Raw genomic sequence first — 13,739 nt, forward strand, 5'->3', positions numbered from 1 at the left:
AAATGAAATGAATGCATGTATGCATTTCAAAATGCTACAAATAAAATGAAAGCCTGGCTTCCAAACCACTCTAAGTGTTGTTTTCACAAGCAGAAATTGCATTCGCTCTTGTCGTGGTCACAATCGGTCCGGCCCAAATAGGGTTACTTCAGTGGGCCATTTTATACACTATGCAAGTTTGTGTAGCAAGGGCGGGCCTAAAATATCTCCACCGCCTACTGCTCGGCCTCTCCTCGCCAGTGACAGTGGACCCCGCTGACCACCAGGACCCACACGCATAGAGAGAAGTAGAGTGGCCTTGCCAGAACAACCAGGACCCACACGCATAGAGAGAAGTAGAGTGGCCTTGCCAGAACACGTAGGCCACAAGACGAGTCGCCGCTAAAAAGCTCCCTCCCACAAGCCATCCTTCATTGTTCCCCATTCTTCTTCCTCTCCACGCCAGCCGCCGCGAGCTAGGGTTCCTCTCCCCCGCCGCCGCCGAATCCTCGATGGGCACGCCGGAGACCTCGCGGGAGCCGTGCCCGGACCGCATCCTGGACGACGTGGGCGGCGCCTTCGGGATGGGCGCGGTGGGCGGCTCCGTCTTCCACTTCCTCAAGGGCACCTACAACTCCCCCAACGGCGAGCGCCTCCTCGGCGGCGCCCAGGCCGTGCGCATGAACGCGCCGCGCGTCGGCGGGAGCTTCGCCGTCTGGGGCGGCCTCTTCTCCGCCTTCGACTGCACCATGGTCTTCGCGCGCCAGAAGGAGGACCCCTGGAACTCCATCATCGCCGGCGCCGCCACCGGCGGCTTCCTCTCCATGCGCCAGGGCGCCGCCGCCGCCGGCCGCTCCGCCCTCATGGGCGGCTGCCTCCTCGCGCTCATCGAGGGCGCCGGACTCATGCTCAACCGCGTCCTCGCCGTGCCCCCGCCGCTCCCCGCCGACGACCCCGCCGCCGCCATCGGCGGGTTCCAAGGCTTCCCGGGCCTGCCCCAGCCCGCCGTCATCGCCCCCGAGGTCGGGACATCCAGCGACGGCGGTAGCTGGTTCGGGAGCCTCTTCGGTCGCAAGAAGGAGGAGGAGAAGAAGCCCACCAGTGGTGAGATGTTGGAGAGCTTCGAGACCCCCAGCCCTCCCATCCCATCCTTCGACTACAAGTGAATTAAAAAGGTGCTCTTTTTTTTTACCTCTCCAATCATCTATCCATTCTTCCTTCTATTTCAATTGATCCCGATGCGATTAGGACTCCTCCTGCTCTCGACCCCCCGAGTCCGTTTTTCTTTCTTGTGCAACAAACATGCCATCATCAGATCCATCAATTCCGTATTCTCCAACAAGTCGTATTGGTCGTGTTATATGCAACCTCCTCTGCCGCTCGTATCTCCAAATAAATCCCGGACTGGAAGCTTTCGTTGTTACGCATAGGTCCGTCTGCCATCGCCCCGACTTCCGCCACAGCGCATCGGGTCTTCAGATAGGGTTACCCAGCAGCTACTATGTCGTCGGGGTCTTTCTTGGATAGAGATCCATGCCCAGACCGCATCCTCGATGATGCTGGCGGGGCTTTCGGCATGGGTCTTGTAGGTGGTTCTGCCTTCCACTTCCTCAAGGGCCTCTACAACTCGCCCAATGGCGCACGGATTGTTGGCGGTATGCAGGCCGCGCGCATGAACGCCCCACGACTCGGCGGGAGCTTCGCCGTCTGGGGCACCCTCTTCTCCACCTTCGACTGCACCACGGTCTACGTGCGCCAAAAGGAGGACCCCTGGAACTCCATCATTGCTGGTGCCTCAACTAGCGGGCTCCTTTCCTTGCGCAAGGGCCTCAGATCCACTGTTGGAGGTGCCATCGTTGGCGCTGCCTTCCTCGCAGGTATTGAGGGCGCTGGCATCGTAATCAACACCTTCCTTGCCAAGCAGCAGAACACCCCACCGCTCCCTGCCGACGACCCCAATGTTACCATTGCTACAGGCCTACCTCAGGCGCATGGGTCCTATACTGACCTCTCAGGCTCGAGCAGCAGCTTCCCAGGCCTTCCCCAACTACCCGTGTACCCTACTGAGGTTGCAAGCTCGAGTGTTAGCGGTAGCTGGTTTGGCAGTCTATTTGGTAAGGAGGAGAAGAAGAAGGCTAGTAGCACTAGGGGCACATCGGAGATATTGGAGAGCTTTGATACGCCCAGCCCTCCAATACCATCGTTCGACTACAAGTGAAAAAGGTGTGGTTTTTTTTAGTTCCAATCTGAATGATAATGTTGAGAAAAGTGCTATCTTAGGATTCCACAAAGACTTGGATTTCTTATTGCCCAGTTCATGGACATAGGGATTTCTCCGCGTGTGCTGTTAATTTCTCTTCTATTTGGCATTCCTTGATAAAATGTGGTTTCTTTTCTGTTTGGTGATGTAAAGGATCAAAATATAGTCGTTGGCGTGACCACATAAGAGTATTTAGGCTTTCATATTTTTTCTCCTAGTATATGGATGATATTGTTTGGACAATGTGTCTAGTGGATGAGAATTGTGTCGTCGTTAATTTGTTTTATGCCACTTTAGTTTTATTTGTATCCTATATTTTACAAAGTTCTTATTTATCTTGAAGCTGAGTGAGTCAGAACATCCCAATTTTTGACTAGTTCTGCATGGATCATTATGTTTATAACCTACAATAGCTGCAACTGTTGACATATTCTGCTTCTGTTAATCGAGCCTAAATACTTGTATAAAAGTTCTAAGGTTGTATTATCGGCTAGAAAAGCTGATGCTTGTAGGTTCAGACCATGCATTTGATCACATAATGATCTATGACTTCAGTGCATTACTTTGGACTTCTTAGTGATGAGTAATTTTTGGGTTGCCCATTTATAAGCTGGTTGTTCAAGTGGCCGAGGAAACATAACACAAAATCAAGCATTTGCAAATAACACAAAATCAAACATTGTTGTACTCTTTATGGACATGGTCATAATTTTGTCAAGAATATTTGGCCTGGTTTGCTTTTATCATGTAATAAGATGGTAATAATTTTGTGAAGAATATTTATGTCGTGGTTTCATTAAAACATGGGAAACATTATTTTGTAGTCCTGGGCGCCATGGCCCTATTTAGTTGAATTGTCAGGTAATGAGTTCTGACATACCTGTTAAGGTTCTTGGAGTCGTTTTAACCATGAAAATATCTTGCTCTGCATGCCAATCTTTTATACGATCTCCGGGATTGATTGCTCCACTCTTTAACAACTGAAATAATCTCTCCAGGACATGCCCCTTGGCTGCCTAATAGAACTCGAAAACAAAATATACATGTCTTACCTCGTGATTAAATAACTACGTATAAAATCTTATGCAGGTAGCAGGAATGGCTCACATATATGTAACATAAATTGAATTTTTTGATTTCAAGTTTTAACAATAGAGAAGTACTAATATACATGACACGGTACTAAATTAGCTGATTTTTGTTCGTTATTTATAGGATCAGTTATGTCAGCACTCAGCTCTCAGCTGAGTGATTTCTTTATTCTTGATCCATGGTCCTTGCTCTTGAACTGTACATTTAGGGTGTGTTTGGTAGCCCGGGCCAATGGAGAATTGCAATCTGCCCTCATACAAGCTGGCTCCATCTTGGTTGGGCTCAGATTTTCTTATGTGTTTGGTGTCTCGGGCCAAGGAAGATATGCTGAGTGTGTCACTTGTTTGGCAGGTTGTGTGTGGTGAGCCTAGCTGAGAGGTTGAAAATTTGCACAAAGCCCCTGCATACCAAAATGAAACATAATCACGTCCCTGTATATAAAATAAAAAATAAAAAGCGATCGGGTCCGTGTAAACAGAAAATAAAAGCAATCGGGTACCTGAAAAACGCAATCGGGTCCTGTAGGTCCGGTGAGCCAGCTCCGGCGAGGGAGCTCCGGCGACGCGCGTCGGGCGAGGCAGCTGCGGCGAGGCGCGGATGACCCTGTCTGGTCGAGTTTGGTCGAGAAGCTCAGGCGAGGGAGCGACAGCGAGGCAACTACGGCGACGCGCGGTGCGTCGAGGTAACTACGGCGTCGCGCGTGCGTCGAGGTAACTGCGGCGAGGCGCGTACGACGCCGGCTAGTCGAGCTCGGTGGAGGAGCCTGGGGCCCGTCTGGTCGACCTTGACCGACGCGTCTAGGAGGATCTCCGGCAAGGCGCGTCCGGGAGGAGCAGTTGTCCGACGCGTCGAGGCGTGGAGGAGGGAGTTCGTCGGCGTCCATGCGTGGAGGAGGAGGAGTTCGCCGGCGTCCCGCGTGGAGGAGAAGCGGTCGGCGGAGGCGTGGAGAAGGAGCGAGAGGAGCGGGTGGGTGGGGGGGGGGATGAGAAGGAAAAATGTGGGGGTGGGGGTCGCGCAAGGGCCAGTTCTTTGCGGGTATGAGCTCAGCCTGGCTGAGTTGTGAAGCTCGATTTGGGCTTCTCAACCCAGCCTGGCTGAGAGCCATTTTTCGTATCAGGTCAGCAGTGCTGAGATGGGCCGACCCGGGCTAACAAACAACAAATAGTTGGTTGAGCTAGGTTGGATTGAGAATATCTGGGTTGGACCGAGCTACCAAACACACCCTTAGTGATGCAACCTTGGAACTTTGACGGAAACTGTGAAGCTTCTGTAAGGTCGATGCCCAAGGAGCGCTGAACTATGTGCTACTATATATGCTCATGTACTTGAAGTTGTGATAGCTGATCTTTCGGAGTGTCTAGATTGCTCTCACTCAATATTTGGCTAGCCTCTGGCTTGTATTCTGGAACCATGAGAAGACCGCTATCTTTTTGTCTGTTCTATTGAGATGTCTGTTGGACATGATTCGGTCATATGGTCTTGTCCTGTGCTGTCTGTCTGATTTGGTGTAAATTTGGTGTGCTTTTGTTGCACAGTGAGCAAGTTCATGTGGTTTAGTTGTGCTGTTCTTGTAAGGATATAGGTCGGTTATTCATGCTTGCATATTCTTAGATGGAGTAGAATATGTGATGATCTGATGATATGTTTTTCATTGGTGCAGGTAGCTGATGGCACTGATGCCCAGTGTGGCTCGATCCGGAAGTAGTAGTCTTGAACTGGGGATGCAATATCTTGAAGAAGAGATGGAATACATTTTTGAGGGGAACCGAAGTGTGTGTTGCTCCACTTTCAGTACTATTATCTATGGGTCGAACCTGTTGGGAAAATGTTTTGGTCGCTGGCTCTTATGTATTATTTAGTTAATGTACGTGTGCTTTTAAAACATGGCAGGTCTACAACCCTGCATCCTATTGTTCACCTAGTAGTGACAGTAATAATACATATACCATCATGTTGTGCAAATGTACTGCACTTAAAAAGCCTTAGAATATCCCCCATCTGGCGTCTGGTGTGACCTTCAGTGTGAGGCGGTTGCATTGCATTCTGTTATCTTATAGTTCTTCTGCTTGGTCTTGGATGCCAGGTTTGATGTTCTGTGGTAGGTTGCTCCTCCCAATATAGATTCTCTAATCTATATCTGTTTCTTCTATTTTTATTTGCTGTGGTGGCGATCAGGAGTCTGTTGTCTGTTATATATTTTATTATGTGATTATGTTCTGTGATGGAGGCTTTCTTCTTACATTCTGAGATCCTCGGTACTAGTCAACCTTCGATTGTCTATTGTCGGGCTTTCGCCATGGGAGCTGAGGTTCCATCTACCGCTTCTTAAAGGACACCTACAACTTGCCCAACGGCTGAGGGCTCCTTTGATTTAAAAGATAGGAAAAGCATAGGAATAGACTAGCAAAAGTGCCCGTGCGTTGCACCGGGATGAACAAATGCTCTAACGGCCCATCAACCATCCGTGTTGATATTTCTTCTCTTTGTCTCCATCATCGATGGTGGTCATGTTTTTTCTATTCATGGCGAATATAATTATATCTAATACAAACAACTAACTATGTTGGATCTCTCTAGGTTTTATTAATTTAAAGTCAGCATTCATATGCCTTTTATCTAAAAAACAACTAACTCCAAAGCTTATGATCAGAATAACAGTTTTTATTAAAAATATTAAACATTGCAGACTCAGATTTTCAAATAATTAAAGTTTTTAATTTCTAATTAAAGAATTCGTAATTATTTAATGTACTCCCTCCGGTTCATATTAATTGACTTTACTATGAGTGTATCTAGACATATTCTAGTTCTAGATACATCCATATTGGAGTCAATTAATATGAATCGGAGGGAGTACTATTTTTTCTCTGGTTTTAATTTAAATATAATTTCATTTAAGTATAATAACTTATATATTTTGTGCTACACTGCACATGTTTTCGGCAGCAGGACATCTTACACAAGACAGTGCAAGGAAAAAAAAAGCTTATGCAAGAAAGTCTAGTACGTACCACAAGAATGATCATGAGATATCTCACATTTTTTAAGCGTCGATCAAACTGTTTGTAGTTGTTGTTTTTCCACAGAATGTATCTCTTAAAAGCTTCAGAAAGCACGCAACTCCATCTCTGATGGCATCGGGAGCAAACACTCGCACGCTCGGCTGGAAGGCCCGGCGGCTGCTCCCGGCGTCCGTGTGAGCGCTGCATCTGGCTATGTCGTTGGTGCCGTCGTCGCCAGCGGAACGGGTGTTCTAGGCTATGGGGTTGACACGACCAGCGGTGGCTTTAGTCGACGGTGTTGTCCTCGCCGGTGGAAGGTCCGTTTGAGGCCATGTGCTAGCATTGGCCAACGGCGGCTTTAGTAGGACGGAGTAGGAATACTGTGAAGAAACGAGAGAAGCGAGAGAGTGTGAAGTGAAAATGGATGATCTCATTGATGTACTGTTCAGGCCTTATATAGTATCTGAACAGGCGTCTTTTACAATGTCGGTTACAGTACGCGTCCCTTCCGAACAGGCATAGCAACCCTTCGGAGAAGTTGGCGTTTGGACAACGCTAGAATAAGGCAACTGCTGGCAGTTATTACTAACACAATCCTAACTGCTCACTTAGCCTAAATATGACGCTAACTTATTCCTAACACTCCCCCTTGGACAAACGCTGTCCTTTATAATCTTGAGAGCTGGAATTCCCTTGTTTGATCTTGATGTTCTCTGATCTTGAAATCTTGAGAATCTTTGATCTTGTATAGTCTTATATCTTCCTAAATCCTATGGGAAAATATAAGAAGAAAATATAGAAATTTTGATATACCATGGGTATATTATTGTCTCATTAAAACCTATATGAGCAATCCGTTGGAAAACTCATAAGGAAGAGAGTACAATATTTTTATTTATTTATCAGATGATAATTAATAAGTTCAGTTATAGGAGTTTTCTCCCCCTGAACTTTGCATTCATTTTCAATATTGTTCTATATAGAAATCATATGCATTTGAGTAATACAAATGCTATTATCTTGATAGATAATGGTAGATGATTCTGTTGAATCTGAACTACATAATATCCGTCTAGATATGATTGCGAACACATTATGTATTGAATAGACTCTGATGATAAAATCATCGGCATATACATAGGTCATGTAGAATCCAGGGAGGGATTTTCTTAAAAACTAAATGTATGCAATCTTATCCGAGTATCCTTTTGAATAGGGAACTCTCATAGTCGATTGTACCACACAATCTTCGACTTTATTAATTCATGGAGTGACTTTTGAATTTTTTTTTACACAATATATGTTGTGATTGTTCTTGGACATTCATATAGATATCCAAGATGAGTGATCCATATGAGTATGAAATCACCGCGTCTATCAACTGCATGGATAGTTTATTTGAACTGCCAATAATATTGATATCGAAACGTAATTACACTTATACCAAGAGGGTATGTTACATCATAATCGATGTCGGGTCTCTGCGTGAACCCTTTGTGCTACAAGCCTCGCTTTCTCACCACCTCATTGTTTTCGTTATGAACGAAAAGTTACTTGTCTTCCAAGAGGGAAGATGGCTATGAGGAGAGTCTATTACTGTGGTAAATACCTCTCTCTTGTTGAGCGAGTGCTATTCTTATTTAATTGCCTCCTTCTAGTTGAACCAATATATGAGTGCATGAGGCACTCTACCATGGATTTTGGTTCAGGGCCCTAAAGGTTTAGCAATCTAAGAATAAATATTTGTCGACAAATGTAGTCTTTATGTTATATGATTCTGTTGAATCAAGAAAAATTGTGGAAATAATATTTACATCTTTTTAACTCCGCGTGATTTCCCATAACAATGGAGTCAAGGTGTTTCGATTTTCCAACATTTCAAATAGTGTGCACATTTATGTTGGGTTTGGATGATGAGCATCCGTTATGTTTTATTCAACTTGAGGTTGAACTACATTTACTAGTTGAGGAGATAATTTCCTCTACTTCCGCGGATACATATGAGAACTCATTTCTCATGTGACCATGTTTCTCCCCCTAATGCTCTCATTTGGGGAGAATAGTGGTGGTACGAGATACTTCCACTATTTTATGGCACATTGCATGCATGCATAATGTAATTTCATGACGTCTTTGTCATAAGTAAATGTATGTGGCAAATTTGCAATGTGTTGCAAATATATTGAACTTTTATGTTCAGTTTTTAAGTACGTGAATATGAGGACTGAATGTCTGATGGCATTTGTAATTTATCGGCATTCTTTGTGGTACGAATCTCCCCCTAATGCCGAAAATGTCCTTATATTAAGTGTAATCAGCGTACGGGTTATAAGCTATTCTCCTGATAGAAGCTTGAGATATTCATGATTGACGGATAATAAATAAATAATAATATCTCACATAGATCCTATACGCTGGAGTGGTGATATTGGTAAGAACCAAAATATCGCAGATAGGAAATACTTGTTTCATTTCCACGTACTTACTGCAAGGGGAAGCAGTATGATATGCAGTTGGAATGATCTAGAATAGATCTGCGCATGTAAGACCGCAGGTCTACAACAAGATGTTGGTATATTAAGAATATGTATAAGTGGTCATTGTAATTTTAAGGTGAGAGAGCTTTAAAATTATTTTTCTCATGGCACATGTGGTGCACATAAAGTCTGATGACTTGAGATTTGCAACTTTTAAGTTGTGACCAACATAATTGTTAATAATTTTCTTATCATACCTATTCCAGGATGATCAAGGCAATCTTGCCAAGTCTTGAATTTATCAAGGTTTTGAAAATTATCTTGTAACATAAGGTACGGGTTTTATGTATGTATAACATAATCCGAATAAAGGTATAATCAGAACACAAGAGTGCATTCTGAACTACAATAATAGTACATATAGGGAGTATGAATATGGTTCTTTAGGAACCAATAATTGTTCTGTTATGCCTATTTACGGTCATAACATCGTCCTTACTCTTAGTAAGAGTTTGGAAATGTTTTGTTTCCCTTAAAAATGATAGTAGTGGTGGTACCACTCACTTAAATAGGATTTTTTTTTTCATCGGATTGTTACCCGTAAATAAAATAGAATGTATAGAATATATATTTATTCATATTCACCAACATAGTATTTATGTTACAAATATCAAATATAAATACATTACAGTATTATGTCTGATTCACATAATACAATATACATAGTCTGATAGACTTTTTACATAGTCTGATAGACTTTATTCTACTTATTGTTATACAATATAACATTTTGTAGTAATTTAATGGCTAAATGACATCAAGTGTTTATGGAGTTTAATTGAGGTCTCCAAAAACATCTTGGGTGTAGTCCACAAGCATGTCTTCATCGAGGATGATATCGTCCTTTGGCTCGAATTCTTCAATAGAACTTTGAGATGGACCAATTTGAGAGTTATCTTGTATGTCGTTGAAGTGAGCTTCAGCTTTGTTTCCATGAACTTGTTTGACTTCTTTGCCATACTTCATGTATAGTTCCACGAGGTGTTCGGGCATACTGCATTCATTAGTACGATGATTCGTACATCCACACCTTTGACAAGTTTGAGAGTTGTCATTTTGGTTATTTTTATTGAAATGACCATTCCCCTTAGATGGACCGTTGGTCTTTTGACCATTGTTCAGTTTCCACTTTCCCTTAAATTTTCGGAAGTTCCTTTTATGGTTTCCAAATTTACTAGTAAAATGAGCATTAGCATGTGCTTCAGGGATTGGCATGGCGCCCGTTGGGCGAGCATTGTGATTTTCCATGAGAAGTTCATCATGCTTCTCAGCCTGAAGTAATGTGTATATAAGCTCAGAATACTTTGTGTATTTCTGTTGACGATACTGCTGTTGCAATATCCTCATCGAGGGGTGGAAAGTGCATAAGGTTTTCTCTATTAAGTCCTCGTCTGAAACTTGCTTATTGCAAATCTCAGTTTGGAATTAATCTTATGCACTGCAGAATTATATGCAGCCACAGACTTAAAGTCCTGGAACCTTATGAGAGACCATTCTCTCTGGGCTTCCGGCAACATTACTGCTCTTTGTTGGTCATATCTCTCCTTTAGGGAGTTCCATAAAGCTAGTGGGTCCTCTTCCATCAGATATTCAGTTTTTAAATCAGGATGGAGGTGGTGCCTTATGAAATGCAATGCCACATACTTTACCACTTGTGGTATTTCTGGAGCATTTTCAGGGGGTGTGGCAATGCAAGGGCCAAGGTTACGTCCAGTCAAATTTATTTTCATATCCATGGCCCATGATAAATAGTTACTTCCATCAACTTGTAGTTCTTCAAATTCTTTCTTATTGATGCCAGCCATTTTTCTGCATTTGTGACCATATATTTTATTAATTTTACTTGATAGTAAAATTATTTTGGTAAACAACAATTTTGTTCTAGAGGAACAATTTTAAGCTGATGCTTTAGAAACAAATATGTGTAGATCTTCGAATTTCAAGTTAACACATTGTAGATAATCTCCATTTTATGGAGTACATCTCTCAGTACTAGGAAGCATAATCTGACGTATGTCAGTAGACGCCAATCTAGTACCCTATGTTATACTTTGACTTCAATATATTTGGAAGAGCACTTTGGAGATAATCATTCATCGTAATGACAAATGAATATACCTCACAGTAATGGATAATCTGTATTTGTACAGTAGATGCCATTACCTTGTGATTCGCAAATATGATTATAGATAGTCACATTTTTTTTTTAGTCTCATATTTTATTAATGAGAATTTTGCACAAAATTGAATTTCAAATGCAAAAAAATAATAATGAAATTGTTGTACCGAATAGACATGTTAGAATATGCTACAGGCACATATATAAATAACATGTCATATTTCATATTCGAGTAGACATGAGGTCTAGAATATAAATTTACTGTGCGACAGACGAACTGAGGTTCCTAAAGTACTACGCACGAATACGGATACGTGGCAGATATGGAGCTTTCCTAGATTAGAAGGACTACTCTACACAACGCCTAATAATTAGTAATTAATCAGCATGTTATTTATTAACATGAGCGTGGCATGTAAGGCCTTTGGCCCACAGCCTGTGTCGGCACCGCTTTGAAGCCTTGGACCAGCAGGTCAAAAGGGAATCGAAGAGTGGATAACGCCCAGTTCGAGCATCTTCTTCTTCCACCGCTCCCCTGCTCCATGCGAGTGCCCACGGGCCACGGCCACAGGTAGTTCCATCAGCGGCGGCGGCAGGGACCATCCGCGGAGGATGACGCGCGCTTCCAGTGAGGGCGTCGGGAGTTGGGGTACCGGCTCGTCTTCCTCTTTCTCCGGCGCTGGGAGATTGAGGTCGGGGACGGGGAGAGCCCGAGGGGAGCGTGCGGGAGCCGCGGCGACTACCTCCTCCTTCTTCACCAGTGGCGGGTGCGCGTCCACGAGAGCCGCAGCCGACGACGAGGAGAACTCCGGCACAGGCACTGGTTCATAGCCCGGCGGCGGCGGCACCGGAATCAGTTCGTCGGCGTCCGCGCTGATATTTGAGGCTGAGGCCTCGTCTTCATACACTGCGTCCACCACTTCTTCCGCGGCGACCTCCGGCGCTGCGACCTCCGGCGCGGCGACGACGGCCGGCTCTGCAGCGGCCACCGGGGTTTGTTCCCGGCGCACAATAGCCGTGGTGCTTGGCCCCGGTGCTCCAGGGGAGCGGTGGCACTGCAGCGGGCGGTTGTCGTGACGGTTGTGCTGCGGGGGCGCCCAGCGGTTGCCACGAACGGGGCGGCGGAGGCCACCGCCAAGGCCGAAGCGGCGACGGGACACCCAGCGGTTGCCGTGGTGGCGGCGGCGGAGGCCACCGTTCCACTCTGGGCGACGCTGATGGCGACGGTCAGAGTTCCAACGGCGAGCGGCAGCGCGAGTGAAAGTCCGGCGAGAATAGTTGGAGCGACGGTATTCCCTAGCCACAAATTGAGCGAAAGCCATCTTTACTCACCTTTCTTTGTTCTTCTACTATTGCCTATTGCTTTGGCAGAGACAAGTGCATGATAACGTGTGAAGAAACGAGAGAAGCGAGAGAGTGTGAAGTGAAAATGGATGATCTCATTGATGTACTGTTCAGGCCTTATATAGTATCTGAACAGGCGTCTTTTACAATGTCGGTTACAGTACGCGTCCCTTCCGAACAGGCATAGCAACCCTTCGGAGAAGTTGGCGTTTGGATAACGCTAGAATAAGGCAACTGCTGGCAGTTATTACTAACACAATCCTAACTGCTCACTTAGCCTAAATATGACGCTAACTTATTCCTAACAAATACTACTTCATGTATGGGTGGACAACGTGTCGCTGCAGCCGTTTTCGAGGGAGGAGTGGGACAACCAACGCGCCGCAGCCATCAAGAAAGCCCAGAATGAAGATGGTGTGGCTCCGGGTGAGGGACACGGTCAGCAACTTGGAGGCAGGGGTCGGCGATTAGGCAGGAGATCCTCTGCAAAACCAGTAGTACCAGCAGTGGTTCACCAAGCAGTTCACGTTCAGCACCTTCAGGAACGAGATGAACTGGTACATCACTGAGGTCGTGCTGGGCTGGGAGGACTACTACGTCCTGACGACATGCTCCAGTTCGCGCAGAGGCACTTCGTCTGCCGTTCACGGGCACAACATCTTCTGGGATGACCACATAGATGGGATGGGTGAAGGCAATAAGACACTTAGCCTCGACCAGCTCCGTCGCTGGCTGTTCCTGCTCCGGCGCTCAGTACTCGACGTCGTTCTCTATTGCTGATGTGGGGGCAGCTGCGGTCTGCATCCGGCAGCCCGGCAGAGGCACCAACGCCCTGTTATCAAGTTCGATGGATTCCTGGCACCCACCTCCTTGTTCATGCGTGCCGCGCCGCCGCCTCGTCGCAATATCGATTCCTGGCGCCTCTTCCTCTTGTTCATGCGATCCGTGCCGCCTCTCCGTTGTCAAGATCGATTTGTGGAGGCTCGGTCGACCGATCTAGTTCTATATAAATGAGTGTTTACATAAGGTACGTTACGTCCTGGACTCTTTTCTGGAACGAGGCAGGAGACCTTACCTGATACGCGTGGGTGATGATTACGTATAGATTTTCTATATTGGTCGGTTTCCTTGCCAGCAAACAAATCGCGTTAGACAGGGAGGCCTAGGAAGACGTACAGGCGGTCGGACGAAAGCGTATTACGACGGACCAAACCACGGAAACATTAGCTCCTTTATTATTAGGTATAGAAAAGGTATAGGATTGAAATGATATGTCTAATTGAATCCTATAGGAAGATGAAGTTTCAAAGGAATTTTTCCATGAGGTATGAGCTAATGCTTTTTTCCTATAGGAATTACACTACAAGATTCCTATAGGATTTTTTCCTATAGGATATGTTCCTATG

At 45.2% G+C, this 13,739-nt stretch overlaps 2 protein-coding genes across 2 annotated transcripts; both read left to right on the forward strand.

The window, feature by feature from the left end:
* The first annotated feature begins 392 nt into the window (after positions 1-392).
* LOC127322852 (mitochondrial import inner membrane translocase subunit TIM17-2) lies at positions 393-5,328 on the forward strand. The gene is made up of 2 exons (XM_051351258.2): positions 393-1,154; positions 4,992-5,328. The coding sequence occupies exon 1, from the start codon at positions 492-494 to the stop codon at positions 1,143-1,145; it is 654 nt and encodes a 217-aa protein (XP_051207218.1). The 5' UTR covers positions 393-491; the 3' UTR covers positions 1,146-1,154; positions 4,992-5,328.
* Positions 1,161-4,288, forward strand: LOC127322851 (mitochondrial import inner membrane translocase subunit TIM17-1-like). The gene has a single exon (XM_051351257.1). The coding sequence runs from the start codon at positions 1,481-1,483 to the stop codon at positions 2,195-2,197; it is 717 nt and encodes a 238-aa protein (XP_051207217.1). The 5' UTR covers positions 1,161-1,480; the 3' UTR covers positions 2,198-4,288.
* Positions 5,329-13,739: the final 8,411 nt, after the last annotated feature.

Source organism: Lolium perenne, chromosome 2 (assembly GCF_019359855.2).
Source record: "Lolium perenne isolate Kyuss_39 chromosome 2, Kyuss_2.0, whole genome shotgun sequence".
Classification (NCBI taxonomy): Eukaryota; Viridiplantae; Streptophyta; class Magnoliopsida; order Poales; family Poaceae; genus Lolium; species Lolium perenne.